This window comes from Anomaloglossus baeobatrachus, chromosome 6 (genome assembly GCF_048569485.1).
Source record: "Anomaloglossus baeobatrachus isolate aAnoBae1 chromosome 6, aAnoBae1.hap1, whole genome shotgun sequence".
NCBI lineage: Eukaryota > Metazoa > Chordata > Amphibia > Anura > Aromobatidae > Anomaloglossus > Anomaloglossus baeobatrachus.
This window is the reverse complement of record NC_134358.1, coordinates 527,293,668-527,313,101: the sequence shown is the minus strand read 5'-3', so window position 1 is coordinate 527,313,101 and position 19,434 is coordinate 527,293,668. Positions and strand designations below refer to the sequence as shown.

The window sequence follows — 19,434 nt, the reverse complement described above, 5'->3', positions numbered from 1 at the left end:
ACGGGGCAGGTGTTTTAACCTACTCATTGCTGGGCTGGGGTGCAGATCCTCTGTGTCATCACGGGGTGGCCTGGCCCGGTTCCGTTGCCCCGAGGCGTACAGGAAGGAGGATTGGAGGGTGGTAGGGAAGATGGCGGTAGTAGTCGGGGTTAGGAAAGTCTATTAGGATCATGACGCCACCTGTCGTACGCGGCGAGGGATGGGGGCCGCCGCTGCAGGGTCTCTCACCGGGGCATATGTCAGGTGCAGACGGGATGGTATCGCTCCCCACAGGCGGAGCGGGCCCCAGGAGGATGGCGGGGGCACGGCAGTTCCCGGGAGCGCCGGAGCACAGGGTGACAGCAATCAGAGTAGGAGTCAATAGGTGCGGGTTCCAGGTCTTTAATCACTTGTTCAACGCCACACCTTGGGTACTTGTCTCGGCCGTGATGAAGCTCCGGTCGATCCTGGGTAGGTCATTGGTTAGGTCCGGTATGGCAGTCTCTGTTGGTCTCTCCTTCTCTAAGATGCGCTGTGTCGATCTCCGTGGCATGAAGCACCTTGGGGACCCCCTTGATTGTTTAAGTGTCCCAGCTCTGTCGCCGGTGCTGTATGTGTTATGCAAGAAAGTTGCTGACTCATTCTCAGACTGTGTGATTTAAGTGACACATGCCAGACATTAACCTCTCCATACCCGGGATGGATATTGCACCTTAAATGAGTTGCAGTACCCTGTAGTGACCAGACGCCTCAGGGGCACCACACATACGTTCAAAACCCGTTTTGCAGGAGGTTCAGACGGAAACCCCGATGGGACCACTGAACAGAGATCAGAACGCAATGTGAAAGACCCCTTAGAATCCAGCACCACTTGTCCAACCATCTCTGATGGACCGAAAAAGATGATTTCCCGACCACGAGACATCTGACTCCAAACTAATCAGTGGTTCAGCGGTCAGGTCACTGATGATCGTCGTCATTTCCGATCTTTTTGGCGCAAAAGGCAGATTCTGGGTTCCTTCATAACCATAGAATTCCACAGTCACCTTTTAAAGAAGATTAGAAAACCTCTATCGGCCGTAACCTGTAAACTTCATCTCTGGCAACTTGTGATCTGTATCTATACGTAATCAGGAATGCTTCATCGAAAATAAGAGCTCAAGCCCTATACACACACGTGTACGAGGCCTCCCTACTCTCATCAGTGAGCTATTTGGGAAGAGATGTTTGCTCATAGCTATGGGATCTACGGATACAGATCTGTGTTAAGTGTAAAGGGGGCTTTACACGGTAGCGATATCGGTAACGCCCCCTTGTTTGTGAGACACGGGCATATCGCTGCCCATCGCGCACAATATCGCGCTCCCCCGTCACAAGGCTTACCTGCCCTGCGACATCGCTCTGGCCGGCGATCCGCCTCCTTTCTAAGGGGGCAGGTCGTGCGGCGTCACGGCGACGTCACACGGCAGGCGTCCAATCGAAGTGGAGGGGCGGAGATGAGCGGGACGTAAACATCACGCCCACCTCCTTCCTTCCGCATTGGCGGTGGAGGCAGGTAAGGAGATGTTCCTCGCTCCTGCGATGTCACACACAGCGATGTGTGCTGCCGCAGGAACAAGGAACTACATCGCTAATGAGAGGTGAACAATTTTTGGTTTTAGGACGACCTCTCCACGGCAAACGATTTGTGCCACTTTTGCAATCGTTTTAGGTCGCACAAAAGTGTCACACGCTGCGACATCGTTAATGACACTGGATATGCGTCACTAACGGCGTGACCCCGACGATAAAACATTAACGATATCATAGCGTGTAAAGCCCCCTTAAGAGGGCGTTGGATTATTTACTGGAACTAAAGAAATATTTAAGAAAAAGGTCTTTCCAAAATTCATCTTACCTTAGCAAGTGAAATTCCCCAGAATTGGACAAAATTTCAAGAGAACCAATTCGAAACCAAGATTTGGCGACTCGCAATACCACCGCTCCTACGCAAGAATAGAATATATAATATTCACTATTCTATCACATTTCATCATAAAATTTTTGTTACTATTTATATTCTGGGACCATTAGGCTATGTGTGCGCGTTGCCTTTTTTTGTGACCACAAAGATGCAGCGTTTTAATGCATTTTTGTTCGCTAAAAAACGCACAAAAACGCACCCACGGTAAAAAAACATTTAAAAAAACACGTGGTTTTGCCCGTTTTACCGCGTTTTTTCCAATGCATTGCATGGGTAAAAAAACGCTGGCAAAAACACAGAAAGAATTGACATGTTGCATGGTTACCACAAAAACGCACCTAAAACAAAACTGCACTGTGCGGACAGCAAAAATGAAAACTCATAGACTGTGCTGGGGAAGGAAGTGCATACAGTTTAGAGGCCAAAAACGCACCCAAAAAAACGCGAAAAAATGCCGCGGAAAAACGCACTGTGCGCACATTGCCTTACTTTTGCTATTTTCACATTTTTGCTCAGAAGTAACAGCGCATCCTGGCGCAGGTAAAGAGGGGTATAATACAAAAAGTAATGCACCATGTATGTAATATACAGAGGCACTGGTACACAGCTAATCAGCACAGGCACTCTTGTAATACAGGTGTTTTACCAATAAAAAGGCAACCCACGCCAATTGGATGATTCTTCTCATCCACCAGATTATGGCCCAGGAAATACCATTGTCTGGTGGAAAATATTGTAACCTGAGGCCAATGTAATGTAAAGAGGTATTCCGGTAAGAAGAATTTATCAGCTATTATCTCCATTGTCTTAGTATTAAGGCCCTGTCACACACAGAGATAAATCTGCGGCAGATCTGTGGTTGCGGTGAAATTGTGGACCATCCGTGCCAGGCTTGTGGCTGTGTACAAATGGAACAATATGTCCATGATTTCCCTGCAACCACAGATCTGCCAAAGATTTATCTCTGTGTGTGACGGGGCCTTCAGATATAGCAACAGAAGAGGTAAGAGGATGTTCACACATCAGAGTGTAAAGAAGGGAGAAAGCATCTAAGTTCTCAGGGGCAGCAGATGACAAAGGCTGTACAAAGGGAGGAAAGCTCCCAAGACAGTCTGAAGAGGGAGCTGGTGAAATCACCAAGGCTTTGCATAAATATAGAAAGAAATAAGAATTTACAGCAGCCTGTGGGGGGTAAAAAGGAATTGCCCACACACTTAGGGGTACTTTGCACGCTGCGACATCGCAAGCCGATGCTGCGATGCCGAGCGCGATAGTCCCCGCCCCCGTCGCAGCTGCGATATAGTTGTGATAGCTGCCGTAGCGAACATTATCGCTACGGATGCTTCACATGGACTCACCTGTCCTGGGACGTCGCTCTGGCCAGCGACCCGCCTCCTTATTAAGGGGGCGGGTCGTACGGCGTCACTGCGACGTCACAGGCTGGCGGCCAATAGGAGCGGAGGGGCGGAGATGAGCGGGATGTAAACATCCCGCCCACCTCCTTCCTTCCGCATATCCTACGGGAGCCACGGTGACGCCGGTAGGAGATGTTCCTCACTCCTGCGGCTTCACACACAGCGATGTGTGCTGCTGCTGGAGCGAGGAACAACATCGGACCATCGCGTCAGCGTAATTATGGATTACGCCAACGCTACACCGATGATACGATTACGACGCTTTTGCACTCGTTAATCGTATCATCTAGGCTTTACACACTACGATACCGCATGCGATGCCGGATGTGCGTCACTTTCAATTTGACCCCACCGACATCGCACCTGCGATGTCGTAGTGTGCAAAGTACCCCTAAGTGTCAGTCAGCAAAAGACATAAGAAATGCCTAATGGCTATGGAGGGAGAAATAAGTCCAGAAATGAAGCTGTGCTGCGCATGAGGGAGCAGCATTCTGGACACAGAACTCATTTCCAGCATATGTTACTGGAAGAGAATAGAGCATCTCTAAAGGAGGTGTTACACGCAGCGATGTTGCTGGTGAAAGCACCCACCCCCGTCGTTTGTGCATCACGGGAAAATCGCTGCCCGTGGCGCACAATATCGTTAGGAGCCGTCACACGGGACTTACCTTCCCTGCGACGTCGCTGTTGCCGGCGAACTGCCTCCTTTCTAAGGGGGCGGTTCGTGCGGCGTCACTAAGCGGCCGCCGAATAGAAGCGGAGGGGCGGAGATGAGCAGGACGTAACATCTCGCCCACCTCCTTCCTTCCGCATTGCCGGCGGCCGCAGGTAAGCTGCAGTTCGTCGTTCCTGAGCTGTCAAACGTAGTGATGTGTGCTGCCTTGGGAACGACGAACAACCTGCGTGCTCAACAATCAACGATTTTTTAAAAACGAACGATGTATCAACGATGGACGATATGGTGAGTATTTTCCATCGTTAATGGTCGTTCCTTGCTGTCACACACAACGACGTCGCTAACGATGCCGGATGTGCGCCACGGAATCCGTGACCCCGGCGATATATCATTAGATACGTCGCTGCGTGTGACGGGGCCTTAAGTGAGATAAATCTGAAGCCAAGAGCAGGTTGCAAACTGCATCTCAGAGGATCTTTAAAAGGAAAGGCGATTGTAAACTTGATTCTTAGTGCAACTTTTATTCTAAAGACATTAGGATGTAAACTGTACAAACTAGCGCAATAGGGTCTTATTCAGTAAAACGGTAATAAAATTATATAGGGTGGTCTCTCACCTTGTGTGGTTGTGCCTAACACAACCCTGGCTGGAGCCTGGAGACACCTTCTGCAGAAGCCACGAGCCCTAAGGGGCACTTTGCACACTACGACATCGCAAGCCGATGCTTGTGATGCCGAGCGCGATAGTCCCCGCCCCCGCTGCAATATCATGGTGATAGCTGCCGTAGCGAACATTATCGCTACGGCAGCTTCACATGCACTCACCTTCCCTGCGACGTCGCTCTGGCCGGCGAACCGCCTCCTTATTAAGGGGGCAGGTTGTGCGGCGTCATAGCGACGTCACACGGCAGGCGGCCAATAGAAGCGGAGGGGCGGAGCTGAGCGGGACGTAAACATCCTGCCCACCTCCTTCCTTCCGCATAGCTGGCGTGAGCCGCAGGACGCAGATGTTCCTCGCTCATGCGGCTTCACGCACAGCGATGTGTGCTGCCGCAGGAACGAGGAACAACATCGTAACATTGGTCCTTCCGAAATTATGGAAATGACCGACGCTACACCGATGATATGATTTGGACAATTTGGCGCTCCTTAATCGTATCAAAAAGGATTTACACACTACGATATCGACTGCGACGCCGGATGTGCGTCACTTTCGATTTGACCCCACCGACATCGCAGCTGCGATGTCGTAGTATGCAAAGTGCCCCTAAGGCTGAGAAAGATCCAAACGGAACCCAAAAGAATAATGTGGTTGTCTCTGCGCTGCTGGCGAATGAGGAGATAGCCAAATTGCTGAATGTAGACGAAAGGTGGTTTCTGCCAACGCGTTTCAAAGTGATTTTCACTTCAGGAAAGCCACATTAGAACCTGAAGAAGTGAGGATCACTTTGAAACGTGTTGAAATAACCAAAACTCTAAATGTAGATGAACAGTGGTTTATTTCAACGCTTTTAGAAGTGATCCTGACTTCTTCTTCAGGAAAGCCACCAAGGACTATGAAGAAAAAGCGAGGATCACTTTGAAACACATTGAAATAACCAAATCTTTGAATGTTCAGAACGGTGGTTTATTTCAACGCTTTTCAATGTGAACCTCACTTCTTCTTCAGAAAAGCCACCAGGGTCCCTGAAGAAGAAGTGAGGATCACTTTGAAAAGCGTAGAAATAAACCACCGTTCAGCTATATGCTTTTCAAAGTGATCCCCACTTCTTTAGGGTCTCTGGTGGTTTTTCTGAAAAAGCAGTGAGTATCACTTTGAAACGCATATAGATGAGCGGTGGTTTATTTCGACGCTTTTCAAAGTGATCCTTGCTTCTTCTTCAGGGTCCTTGGTGGCTTTCCTGAAGAAGAAGTAAGGATCACTTTGATCACGTTGATATAAACCACCTCTCGTCTACATTTAGTGTTTTGGCTATCTCCTCATTCTCCTGCAGCGCATAGATAAAAACATTCTTCTTTTGTTTCCGTTTTAAACCCTTTAGTATGGCATGAGCAGCACATGGAGTCACCTTCTCCCACCGTATGACAGTACATACCGCGCTCTTTCTTAACATTTCCATTGTAGAACTGATCTCTCCAGACGACATCTTCGCTCACAACAAGGCTGTGATACAGAACAAATAAAAAGGTATCGATACCAGAACAATAAGCCATTGTATCACTTTATATCGTAGATATGTACATAATTATGTTATTTTCGGCCTGATTCAGTATAACACGGATATCGAGGGGGGGGGGGACTGTGGATGACACAGAGTGGTATTAGGATTAGTAATGGGGGGGTATGTCTAGCACTTGGAATGGATAATGACTATCACTGGGGACACACAATGACCATAAGGAGCAGACTAGCTTAATTTTATCACTCATCTGACATCATATGCTGGCACTGTATGGCGGCACACTTTTGCTGGCAGTGTAATATTGGCATCAGTTGTTAAAAGTTCAGATGTCAATGCTTAATATGAAGAAATTGCGTGTAACCCTTATTATAAATTATTGAGAAATAAATTAATAGAACTTACCCCTAACCTAAAACAAGAGGTAATGGCCGCTATTATAGCATATCCATTGCATATAATAATTACCAGTTTCTTATACAGTGGTATATCTAAGCCCCCTGGACATGTTAGATAGCTGTCGAGTGACCAAATGTTTAGGGGACAACTATGCCTCCGGATTTCTCAATACACAGAAGCCTTTGGCCCGGCCGAACGCTCCTGTGTTTTTTTTATAAGAGCCTCTGTCAGATTCTTCTGGCACTGCGAAATCTCTGGGTAGGGGACAGAAACGATCTGCCATCCAAAATGCAACCGGCTTAAAGCTTTAGGCCTAAGACACACGGCATGAAAATCGGAGCGAGTGGAGTGCGATAAAACATCACATTCCACTCGGACCAGTATTACCCTATGTGCCAGCACCCATGAGCGATTATTTTCTCAGCCCTAATCGGACTGAGAAAATAGTCACAGCATGCTGCGGGTGCAATGCGAACCTTGTTTCTCTCGCACCCATTCAAGTCTATGGATGGAGAGAAAAATCGCACTGCACTCGCAGTACACAGATGCACTGCGAGTGTAGGGCGAGAATGGCAATAGCTGGCTATGGAGGAGAGAGGGAGATAAATCCCTCCCCTCCGCAGCGCAGGCCCGCCCCTCCTCAGAGACAGCCCGACCCCCGCAGCTGTGGTCCGATCGCAAGATCGGACCTCAGTTGCAATGACACTCGCATGACACTCAGCTCCCGCTGTGCTGCCAGCATGAGCCAAGTGTCATGCGAGGATCGCATTAGTCCCCCGTGTGGCCCCGGCCTTAAGCGGGCTTTACACGCTACGAGATCGCTACAGCGATCTTGTTGGGGTCACGGATTTTGTGACGCACATCCGGCCGCTGTAGCGATATCGTTGTTTGTGACTCCTAGGAGGGATTTTGGATCGTTGCAAAAACGTCCAAAATCGATCCTCGTTGACATGGGGGTCCTCTCCCAATTATCGCTGCTGTCGCTTGGGCGAAGTTGATCCTCGTCCCACATCGCTACGTGTGACGCCGCAGGAACGAGGAACCTCTCCTTACCTGCCGCACGCCAGCAATGAGGAAGGAAGAAGGTTGGCGGGATGTTCATCTCGCTCATCTCCGCCCCTCCGCTTTGATTGGGCGGCCGCTTAGTGACGTCGCTGTGACGCCGAGCGAACCGCCCCCCTTAGAAAGGAGGCGGTTCGCCGGTCACAGCGACGTCGCCGAGCAGGTAAGTACGTGTGACGCTGCCGTAGCGATAATGTTCGCTACGGCAGCGATCTTCACATATCGGCATAACGATAGGGGCGGGTGCTATCACGCTCGCCATCGCTAGCATCAGCTAGCGATGTTGCAGCGTGTAAAGCCACCCTTACATCATCTGTCCAGGGAAAGTTGGGCAGCCCCCATACACGTTAGACTGTTGACAAATCCTGACTACATCAGCAGGTTCAGCTGATTTTAGTCTAATGTTAATGGAACAATGTTAATGAAAGAATTCCTGGTTCCCATGATGTGGCTTCTACTACTAGGTGTCGATGACCAGCACCTTATTTGTGAAATATTATATACTAGCTGTAGTACCCGGCGTTGCCCGGGATAGTAACTGTCTCTCTGTCTCTCTCCCAATCTCTGTCTGTGTCGCTGTCTGTCTCTTTGCCCGGTCTGTCTCTTTGCCCGGTCTGTCTCTTTGCCCGGTCTGTCTCTTTGCCCGGTCTGTCTCTTTCTAGGTCTGTCTCTTTGCCAGGTCTATCTCTTTGCCAGGTCTATCTCTTTGCCAGGTCTATCTCTTTGCCCGGTCTGTCTCTTTGCCCGGTCTGTCTCTTTGCCCAGTCTGTCTCTTTCCAGGGCTGTCTCTTTCCAGGTCCCTCTTTGGCCGTCTATCTCTCTGTCTCTGCCTGTGTCTGTCTGTCTCTTTCCCCATCTGTCCCTGTCTGTCTTTTCCTGTCTCTCTCTCTCTATCCGTCTCTCCACCGACATCTTATTACCTCACACATAAGCTTGTTATACTAACAGTTTATTTTGTTCCTATAGCAACCACGGACAGTTGCTATTTATATGGGGAGATAAGGTATGCACACCAGTGACTATGGAAGGGGAATACATGGAATAGCAGAAACTGCTGTGTGAATACTGACATGAAAAATTCAATAGCTATTTGTAAGAATGAAATGTGAAAAATGGAACCTGCATTACTGCCATGAATATATGAATAAAGAGAAATTTAGCTACTGCATTGATCAATGCAGAAGAGCCCCAACACTACGCCAAAGTATTTCTCTACGTTGGGGTCCCTAGCTTGTGTGTGTCCTCTCATGCAGTTAAAAAACTTACCGTGTATGGGACGCTGAGACCCAGGCTATATATGCGTATAATGTGGATTGGCAATAGGTGTGTATGGGGAGGGTTCACAAACGAAAAACTACTAACATTAAGGAATAACGTTTGGAACTCCATTCTATGTCTGAACTGGGTGCAAAAAACCTAAAAAACATCACTATGGGGAGATAAGGTATGCACACCAGTGACTATGGAAGGGGAATACATGGAATAGCAGAAACTGCTGTGTGAATACTGACATGAAAAATTCAATAGCTATTTGTAAGAATGAAATGTGAAAAATGGAACCTGCATTACTGCCATGAATATATGAATAAAGAGAAATTTAGCTACTGAATTGATCAATGCAGAAGAGCCCCAACACTACGCCAAAGTATTTCTCTACGTTGGGGTCCCTAGCTTGTGTGTGTCCTCTCATGCAGTTAAAAAACTTACCGTGTATGGGACGCTGAGACCCAGGCTATATATGCGTATAATGTGGATTGGCAATAGGTGTGTATGGGGAGGGTTCACAAACGAAAAACTACTAACATTAAGGAATAACGTTTGGAACTCCATTCTATGTCTGAACTGGGTGCAAAAAACCTAAAAAACATTTTTAGGTTTTTTGCACCCAGTTCAGACATAGAATGGAGTTCCAAACGTTATTCCTTAATGTTAGTAGTTTTTCGTTTGTGAACCCTCCCCATACACACCTATTGCCAATCCACATTATACGCATATATAGCCTGGGTCTCAGCGTCCCATACACGGTAAGTTTTTTAACTGCATGAGAGGACACACACAAGCTAGGGACCCCAACGTAGAGAAATACTTTGGCGTAGTGTTGGGGCTCTTCTGCATTGATCAATTCAGTAGCTAAATTTCTCTTTATTCATATATTCATGGCAGTAATGCAGGTTCCATTTTTCACATTTCATTCTTACAAATAGCTATTGAATTTTTCATGTCAGTATTCACACAGCAGTTTCTGCTATTCCATGTATTCCCCTTCCATAGTCACTGGTGTGCATACCTTATCTCCCCATAGTGATGTTTTTTAGGTTTTTTGCACCCAGTTCAGACATAGAATGGAGTTCCAAACGTTATTCCTTAATGTTAGTAGTTTTTCGTTTGTGAACCCTCCCCATACACACCTATTGCCAATCCACATTATACGCATATATAGCCTGGGTCTCAGCGTCCCATACACGGTAAGTTTTTTAACTGCATGAGAGGACACACACAAGCTAGGGACCCCAACGTAGAGAAATACTTTGGCGTAGTGTTGGGGCTCTTCTGCATTGATCAATTCAGTAGCTAAATTTCTCTTTATTCATATATTCATGGCAGTAATGCAGGTTCCATTTTTCACATTTCATTCTTACAAATAGCTATTGAATTTTTCATGTCAGTATTCACACAGCAGTTTCTGCTATTCCATGTATTCCCCTTCCATAGTCACTGGTGTGCATACCTTATCTCCCCATAGTGATGTTTTTTAGGTTTTTTGCACCCAGTTCAGACATAGAATGGAGTTCCAAACGTTATTCCTTAATGTTAGTAGTTTTTCGTTTGTGAACCCTCCCCATACACACCTATTGCCAATCCACATTATACGCATATATAGCCTGGGTCTCAGCGTCCCATACACGGTAAGTTTTTTAACTGCATGAGAGGACACACACAAGCTAGGGACCCCAACGTAGAGAAATACTTTGGCGTAGTGTTGGGGCTCTTCTGCATTGATCAATTCAGTAGCTAAATTTCTCTTTATTCATATATTCATGGCAGTAATGCAGGTTCCATTTTTCACATTTCATTCTTACAAATAGCTATTGAATTTTTCATGTCAGTATTCACACAGCAGTTTCTGCTATTCCATGTATTCCCCTTCCATAGTCACTGGTGTGCATACCTTATCTCCCCATAGTGATGTTTTTTAGGTTTTTTGCACCCAGTTCAGACATAGAATGGAGTTCCAAACGTTATTCCTTAATGTTAGTAGTTTTTCGTTTGTGAACCCTCCCCATACACACCTATTGCCAATCCACATTATACGCATATATAGCCTGGGTCTCAGCGTCCCATACACGGTAAGTTTTTTAACTGCATGAGAGGACACACACAAGCTAGGGACCCCAACGTAGAGAAATACTTTGGCGTAGTGTTGGGGCTCTTCTGCATTGATCAATTCAGTAGCTAAATTTCTCTTTATTCATATATTCATGGCAGTAATGCAGGTTCCATTTTTCACATTTCATTCTTACAAATAGCTATTGAATTTTTCATGTCAGTATTCACACAGCAGTTTCTGCTATTCCATGTATTCCCCTTCCATAGTCACTGGTGTGCATACCTTATCTCCCCATAGTGATGTTTTTTAGGTTTTTTGCACCCAGTTCAGACATAGAATGGAGTTCCAAACGTTATTCCTTAATGTTAGTAGTTTTTCGTTTGTGAACCCTCCCCATACACACCTATTGCCAATCCACATTATACGCATATATAGCCTGGGTCTCAGCGTCCCATACACGGTAAGTTTTTTAACTGCATGAGAGGACACACACAAGCTAGGGACCCCAACGTAGAGAAATACTTTGGCGTAGTGTTGGGGCTCTTCTGCATTGATCAATTCAGTAGCTAAATTTCTCTTTATTCATATATTCATGGCAGTAATGCAGGTTCCATTTTTCACATTTCATTCTTACAAATAGCTATTGAATTTTTCATGTCAGTATTCACACAGCAGTTTCTGCTATTCCATGTATTCCCCTTCCATAGTCACTGGTGTGCATACCTTATCTCCCCATAGTGATGTTTTTTAGGTTTTTTGCACCCAGTTCAGACATAGAATGGAGTTCCAAACGTTATTCCTTAATGTTAGTAGTTTTTCGTTTGTGAACCCTCCCCATACACACCTATTGCCAATCCACATTATACGCATATATAGCCTGGGTCTCAGCGTCCCATACACGGTAAGTTTTTTAACTGCATGAGAGGACACACACAAGCTAGGGACCCCAACGTAGAGAAATACTTTGGCGTAGTGTTGGGGCTCTTCTGCATTGATCAATTCAGTAGCTAAATTTCTCTTTATTCATATATTCATGGCAGTAATGCAGGTTCCATTTTTCACATTTCATTCTTACAAATAGCTATTGAATTTTTCATGTCAGTATTCACACAGCAGTTTCTGCTATTCCATGTATTCCCCTTCCATAGTCACTGGTGTGCATACCTTATCTCCCCATAGTGATGTTTTTTAGGTTTTTTGCACCCAGTTCAGACATAGAATGGAGTTCCAAACGTTATTCCTTAATGTTAGTAGTTTTTCGTTTGTGAACCCTCCCCATACACACCTATTGCCAATCCACATTATACGCATATATAGCCTGGGTCTCAGCGTCCCATACACGGTAAGTTTTTTAACTGCATGAGAGGACACACACAAGCTAGGGACCCCAACGTAGAGAAATACTTTGGCGTAGTGTTGGGGCTCTTCTGCATTGATCAATTCAGTAGCTAAATTTCTCTTTATTCATATATTCATGGCAGTAATGCAGGTTCCATTTTTCACATTTCATTCTTACAAATAGCTATTGAATTTTTCATGTCAGTATTCACACAGCAGTTTCTGCTATTCCATGTATTCCCCTTCCATAGTCACTGGTGTGCATACCTTATCTCCCCATAGTGATGTTTTTTAGGTTTTTTGCACCCAGTTCAGACATAGAATGGAGTTCCAAACGTTATTCCTTAATGTTAGTAGTTTTTCGTTTGTGAACCCTCCCCATACACACCTATTGCCAATCCACATTATACGCATATATAGCCTGGGTCTCAGCGTCCCATACACGGTAAGTTTTTTAACTGCATGAGAGGACACACACAAGCTAGGGACCCCAACGTAGAGAAATACTTTGGCGTAGTGTTGGGGCTCTTCTGCATTGATCAATTCAGTAGCTAAATTTCTCTTTATTCATATATTCATGGCAGTAATGCAGGTTCCATTTTTCACATTTCATTCTTACAAATAGCTATTGAATTTTTCATGTCAGTATTCACACAGCAGTTTCTGCTATTCCATGTATTCCCCTTCCATAGTCACTGGTGTGCATACCTTATCTCCCCATAGTGATGTTTTTTAGGTTTTTTGCACCCAGTTCAGACATAGAATGGAGTTCCAAACGTTATTCCTTAATGTTAGTAGTTTTTCGTTTGTGAACCCTCCCCATACACACCTATTGCCAATCCACATTATACGCATATATAGCCTGGGTCTCAGCGTCCCATACACGGTAAGTTTTTTAACTGCATGAGAGGACACACACAAGCTAGGGACCCCAACGTAGAGAAATACTTTGGCGTAGTGTTGGGGCTCTTCTGCATTGATCAATTCAGTAGCTAAATTTCTCTTTATTCATATATTCATGGCAGTAATGCAGGTTCCATTTTTCACATTTCATTCTTACAAATAGCTATTGAATTTTTCATGTCAGTATTCACACAGCAGTTTCTGCTATTCCATGTATTCCCCTTCCATAGTCACTGGTGTGCATACCTTATCTCCCCATAGTGATGTTTTTTAGGTTTTTTGCACCCAGTTCAGACATAGAATGGAGTTCCAAACGTTATTCCTTAATGTTAGTAGTTTTTCGTTTGTGAACCCTCCCCATACACACCTATTGCCAATCCACATTATACGCATATATAGCCTGGGTCTCAGCGTCCCATACACGGTAAGTTTTTTAACTGCATGAGAGGACACACACAAGCTAGGGACCCCAACGTAGAGAAATACTTTGGCGTAGTGTTGGGGCTCTTCTGCATTGATCAATTCAGTAGCTAAATTTCTCTTTATTCATATATTCATGGCAGTAATGCAGGTTCCATTTTTCACATTTCATTCTTACAAATAGCTATTGAATTTTTCATGTCAGTATTCACACAGCAGTTTCTGCTATTCCATGTATTCCCCTTCCATAGTCACTGGTGTGCATACCTTATCTCCCCATAGTGATGTTTTTTAGGTTTTTTGCACCCAGTTCAGACATAGAATGGAGTTGCTATTTATAGTCTGCAGCTCCCACCTCCATTCAGTTTAATAGAGGCAGGATTTTTGGAGAGTAAGTGTAAAGCGCGGGGTTAAATTTTCCCACCCAAACATAGTCTATGACATTCCCTGAGTCACATGGGCTGTGTGTGCAAAAATTCATAATTGTAAATGTGACGGTGCGGATTCCTTTAGAAGACATACATACACACATACACTCAGCTTTATATATTAGATGAAAGATAATTACGGCGCCCAATGTAAAGTAATTGGTTCATCCATAAGACAGATAAATATAAATGTCCACCTGTACCTGGCGACTCTGCTGGTGGGAATTCCCAGGTAATGCATGGCCTCGCTGCACAGGAACTCTCTCACGGAGGAGCGGAGCACGGCTCTCCCATCTCCTCTCCTAGAGCAGCAGAAGATATGGAATATTTAGACATGATTTTTATTTCAGTGCAGATCCTTCATAAAACATACAGAATAATACAAAATCCGTGGATACGATTTTAGAAAAAAAATCTGCTTCGGATTTGAGGGCCCGCTGTGGATTTGTAAACCCTCAGCATTCATTTTATGGGGCAAATTTTGCTCTAGACTTGCAACGTACCTGTGAAAAAGACTGTGTCGGGGCGAAAAGTATCTGCCATGTCTAAACTCACCCTTCAGATATATTTATAAGGGGCTGATTCATTGCACAGATTTCTCCCGCAACATCATTCATCTGAGTAGAGCTCTAAAAATCCATGCAAACAATGCAATACCATTCAGATGGACAAAACAGAGTTACAAATGTGTGCAGTGGACATACCCCAATTTACTTTCTGCAAAATTACATCTAAAATTTTATCAAAATAGTGCAATTCCCATGCTGGGATTTCACTTGGAAATTGGAGGAGCCTCACCCATTCATGTCTATGGGTGCATGGAAAACGCTGGACTGAACTTGGATGATATCTGAGTACAGTCTGATTTCCTCTCACTGACACAATGGAGAAGATGGAGAGATTTTGTTCTCCATCTTCCCCTGATATTGTGTTACAATTCTCTCATTTGAGACAATCGGATCACACTAAGCGGAGACTCGGATCAGAGTTTGCTCAGTGTCATTTGCATACTCGACCCGATTCTCTAGGATCAGAGAATCTACGCTCGTGTGACCCCGTCCTAAGAAAGCTGGGATGCAAACGTGATAAGAATGAAGTTCATAATGATTGTCTTCCAAGATGGAATACAATTTCACAAAAGAGGACAATATAAAAGCCTTGAATTACTAGTGTGTTTGGGTTTTTTTGTGGGTGTTTGTGGGTCGCTCCGGTTTTGTTTTTCTAAAACTGAACCACAATTTGCATTATTCTGATCACCAATGAGGAATACAAACCCACGGGAAAGTAGTAATGGAAGAAACAAAGAGAAGTGCCTTACCTAGAGTACGGGGTATTTCCTGATCCTTTTAACTGAAGTTCCCATCTTTCACCATACCTGCCGAGAAGAGTTAACATAGTGGAATGAATAGATAGATGGACAGACAGATGGATGGATAGATAGCTAAATAGAGGGATGTACAGAGAGATAGATAGATAGAAGGAAGGATGGATAAAGAGATAGATAGATAGATAGATAGATAGAGGGATAGATAGATAGATAGATAGATAGATAGATAGATAGATAGATAGATAGATAGATAGATAGATAGAGGGATAGAGGGATAGATAGATAGATAGATAGATAGATAGATAGATAGATAATATAATGAAGACAATCCTTTAGCATACATGAGTGAAAACATTTGGTTCATTTTACCATGAATATTGGATGTCCAAATGCCAAAGAGCCAACTTTAGATATATGGACCAGACCTTTCCTTGAAGGAGTTGTTTAGTGGGACAAGTTGTAAGTGGTTATAGATCGTGGGGGGTCTGACCACGTGGACCCACATAATCGGCAGAATGGGACACTTTTATCCCCATTAGAATGGAGGAGCAAATGTTGACCTGCCGTGCCATTCATTCCCTATGGGGCTGACGAGTGTTGCACTCAGCTTCTCCTGGCAGACTTCTGGAGAATGAATGAAGTAGCAGCTGGGAGACCGACATGCCAAGCCATTTTGTAACAGAGATAAGAGTGAATAAGAGGATAAAATTCCCCTTTATGACAATCAGTGGTAGTCCCAGAGATCAGACCTCCATTAGTGTGTACATTGTTGTCACATTAACCTGTGTTGACCTTCTTTAAAATCTTGTTGTCTTCAAAAATGTTGCTACAAGTCCTGATATTTATTTTTTTCCTTTTTTTGAGGTTTTTTTTTTTTTACATTTCCCCAACATCCCCAGTGTGAGACATGTAATGACTGATAGTTTGCTTTCCTGACTTACATGTCGCACAATGGTAACTCACCTTTCATTTAGAATAATCTCTAAAGGCCAATTCTCAGGGATATCTGTGTCCATAGATAAAGGGAACCTGTCACCAGGATTTTCCCTTATAAGCTGCGGCCACCATCAGTAAGCCCCTATATACAGCATTCCAGAATACTGTATATAACAGTATCAACTCAGTATCAGCAGATTCTTGACAATAATGTGCAAGAATCAGTGACGAAGTTGAAGTTACGCAGGGGATGGATATTTCAGCAAGACAATGATCCAAAACACCGCTCCAAATCTACTCAGGCATTCATGCAGAGGAACAATTACAATGTTCTGGAATGGCCATCCCAGTCCCCAGACCTGAATATCATTGAACATCTGTGGGATGATTTGAAGCGTGCTGTCCATGCTCGGCGACCATCAAACTTAACTGAACTGGAATTGTTTTGTAAACAGGAATGGTCAAATATACCTTCATCCAGGATCCAGGAACTCATTAAAAGCTACAGGAAGCGACTAGAGATTGTGATTTTTGCAAAAGGAGGATCTACAAAATATTAATGTCACTTTATTATGTTGAGGTGTCCATACTTTTGCACCGGTCAAATTTTGTTTAAATGCGGATTGCACATTTTCTGTTAGTACAATAAACCTCATTTCAATCCAGAAATATTACTCAGTCCATCAGTTATTAGATATATGAAACTGACATAGCTGTTGCAAAAACCCAAATTGTTATAAAGAAAAAAGGTTAACATTAATAGGGGTGCCCAAACTTTTTCATATGACTGTAGACGGCTTGGGAAGGTTGTTCCTACTGACAGATTCCTTTTAGGTTAAGCAGATAATATAGAAAAGTTTGACACTTCCATAGGGAATCACAGATTCTGCTTGGATCCTATACACAGGCTGGATGTGCACATCACATCAAGAGGGAGCCCCCTAGTGGGCAATGAACACATCTTCTGCATATAAAAGGTTTTAGGCTGAAGTCATAGCTACAAGATTTTATTGTATTGCCCAGGATTTATATCAGACAATGATGGGAGTTGTAGTTTCACAAGAGGACAAGCAACTCTGTGTTTTAGGTTAGGAAACTGTATTTGTACCTTTTACTATAACATGTTCTTCTCAAGGTGTCTAGAAACTGGGTTATTTTGCTATGTATTTATTCAGGAGGCACATCTGCAAACAGTTGAGTTATTATAACAATATACACGACAAAAATGATTGTAAATAAAGCAACTATAAGACATTATATATATATACACACATACATACAGGAAGTGGTGCTCTGTTTGCTGGATTTGCACCCCAGCTCCTGGCCGCTTCATTAGCCTCCTTTTTGTTCACCTGCTGATCTTGTAGGCTTTTAAAACCCAGAGAAGATGCAGTGTAGTGCAGGAGCCAGCAAAGGAGGGTGCCGTGAAGTGGCGCTGGGCTGGTATTACAATGGCCATTATAATATTCTAAATACCTCCATTTATGTTAAAAGGTAAAATTTATTTTGTTTTTTTCACAGTGTGCGGCTGGTCTTTTTTGTCTCATATTTACACAGCATCCAGATACGCACCTGTCCACATTGTAAAGGTGCTGCCAGTACGGTTTAAACTCAGGTTAGTACCAGCGTGGGAAACCAGCAAGGGAACCCCTGTATCATTCTGTTTTTTTCTATTGTATAATGCATATAACAGGGAGTGGTACTCTGTTTGCTGGATTTGCACCCCAGCTCCTGGCTGCTTCGTTAGCCTCCTTTTTGTTTACCAGCTGATCTTGTAGGTTTTTAAAACCCAGAAAATATGCAGTGTAGTGTAGGACCCAGCAAAGGAGGGTGCCGTGAAGGGGCGCTGGGCTGGTATTACAATGGCCATTATAATATTCTAAATACCTCCATTTTATGTTATAAGGTAGAATTTATTTTGTTTTTCTTCACAGTGTGCGACTGGTCTTTTTTGTCATATATATATATATATATATATATATATATATATAGTACTTTTTTAAAGTGCCTATCTATCTCTATATCTATCTCTAGATCTATATTGGATTAATGGATTAATTAATAAAAAATGGTTGCTTTCTCCCAAAAAGAGCGCCACACTTGCCCGCAGGTTGTGTGTGGTATTGCAGATGAGTCCTATTCCCTTCTTTGGATCTGAGCTGTAATACCAGACACGACCTCCGGACAGAAGTGGCGCTGAATAATTTAACCAATAAATTAAAGATGTTTTGCTCATTCACATGATAGCGTCATTTTATCAGACATCACTGATAACAGATATAATTGCACGCTACCTGTTGATGTAAACGGCAATTAAATGTGCTCTGCCATCTCCCAACTGACCGGCCCATACTCCAAACTAAAAGGAAACGGAGCACAAAAAATAAAAAATTAAATCAATCTGTAATAATTTACCATGTCCGTATAAACTCTTTTTATAAGGATATTAAACATCTATAGACACAGGTGGTGTAGAGATACCATATGACAATATAGTCACCTGGTGGCCTCCGTATCTGTGCGCAAGAGGAACAAATCCTGAAAGTGATTTACCCCCGCTAACAAACTCTAGGAAATCATTGGTGTTGGCAACAGACGTGTCCAGATCCAACAGATTCTCCAGCACATCCTGAAAGAAAAGAATCCACTCTGAGAACCTTCTAATCCGCCATAATGGCACAATCATCGTCACATAGCTAAGGCCTCATTCAGACATCTGCGGCTTACATGTAGGCAAATAAATAGTCTGAGTCTCATCAGCGGTTTTATGCATCAGATTTTGTTCAGTTTTATTGAATGAAAAAATAAATAAATAAAAATGGAGATTTCCTAAAATTTTCCTGTGAAACAGTACATATAAAATGGCCAGGACACTGATAGCATCCATTAACTGTAGCAGTCGCAGAGGGTGCAACTACGACTGGACCTGTGCTGGAAGGTGGCCTGCCCACCAACGCCTATTTCATGTGTATCATTGGACACACGCTCAGGTGAAATAGTTGGAGCCACAGAGATCCGACGGTTTCTTGCACTGCAATACTCGACACCGGACAATTAGAGGTCGGCAGCTGACGCCGGCTT

The 19,434-nt window shown here is 44.0% G+C and overlaps 1 protein-coding gene across 4 annotated transcripts in view; it reads right to left on the bottom strand.

The window, feature by feature from the left end:
* LOC142244550 (protein nucleotidyltransferase YdiU-like) overlaps positions 1-19,434 on the bottom strand; it is a 119,687-nt gene that overhangs the window by 91,973 nt on the left and 8,280 nt on the right. For all 4 annotated transcript variants that reach the window (XM_075316796.1, XM_075316793.1, XM_075316794.1 and 1 more), the window contains 6 exons: positions 18,854-18,982; positions 18,648-18,712; positions 15,409-15,465; positions 14,294-14,392; positions 6,129-6,196; positions 1,877-1,964 (listed from right to left, as the gene is read on the bottom strand). In XM_075316796.1, coding sequence (XP_075172911.1) covers positions 1,877-1,964; positions 6,129-6,196; positions 14,294-14,392; positions 15,409-15,465; positions 18,648-18,712; positions 18,854-18,982 — 506 coding nt within the window. The remainder of the gene's footprint in view (positions 1-1,876; positions 1,965-6,128; positions 6,197-14,293; positions 14,393-15,408; positions 15,466-18,647; positions 18,713-18,853; positions 18,983-19,434) is intronic.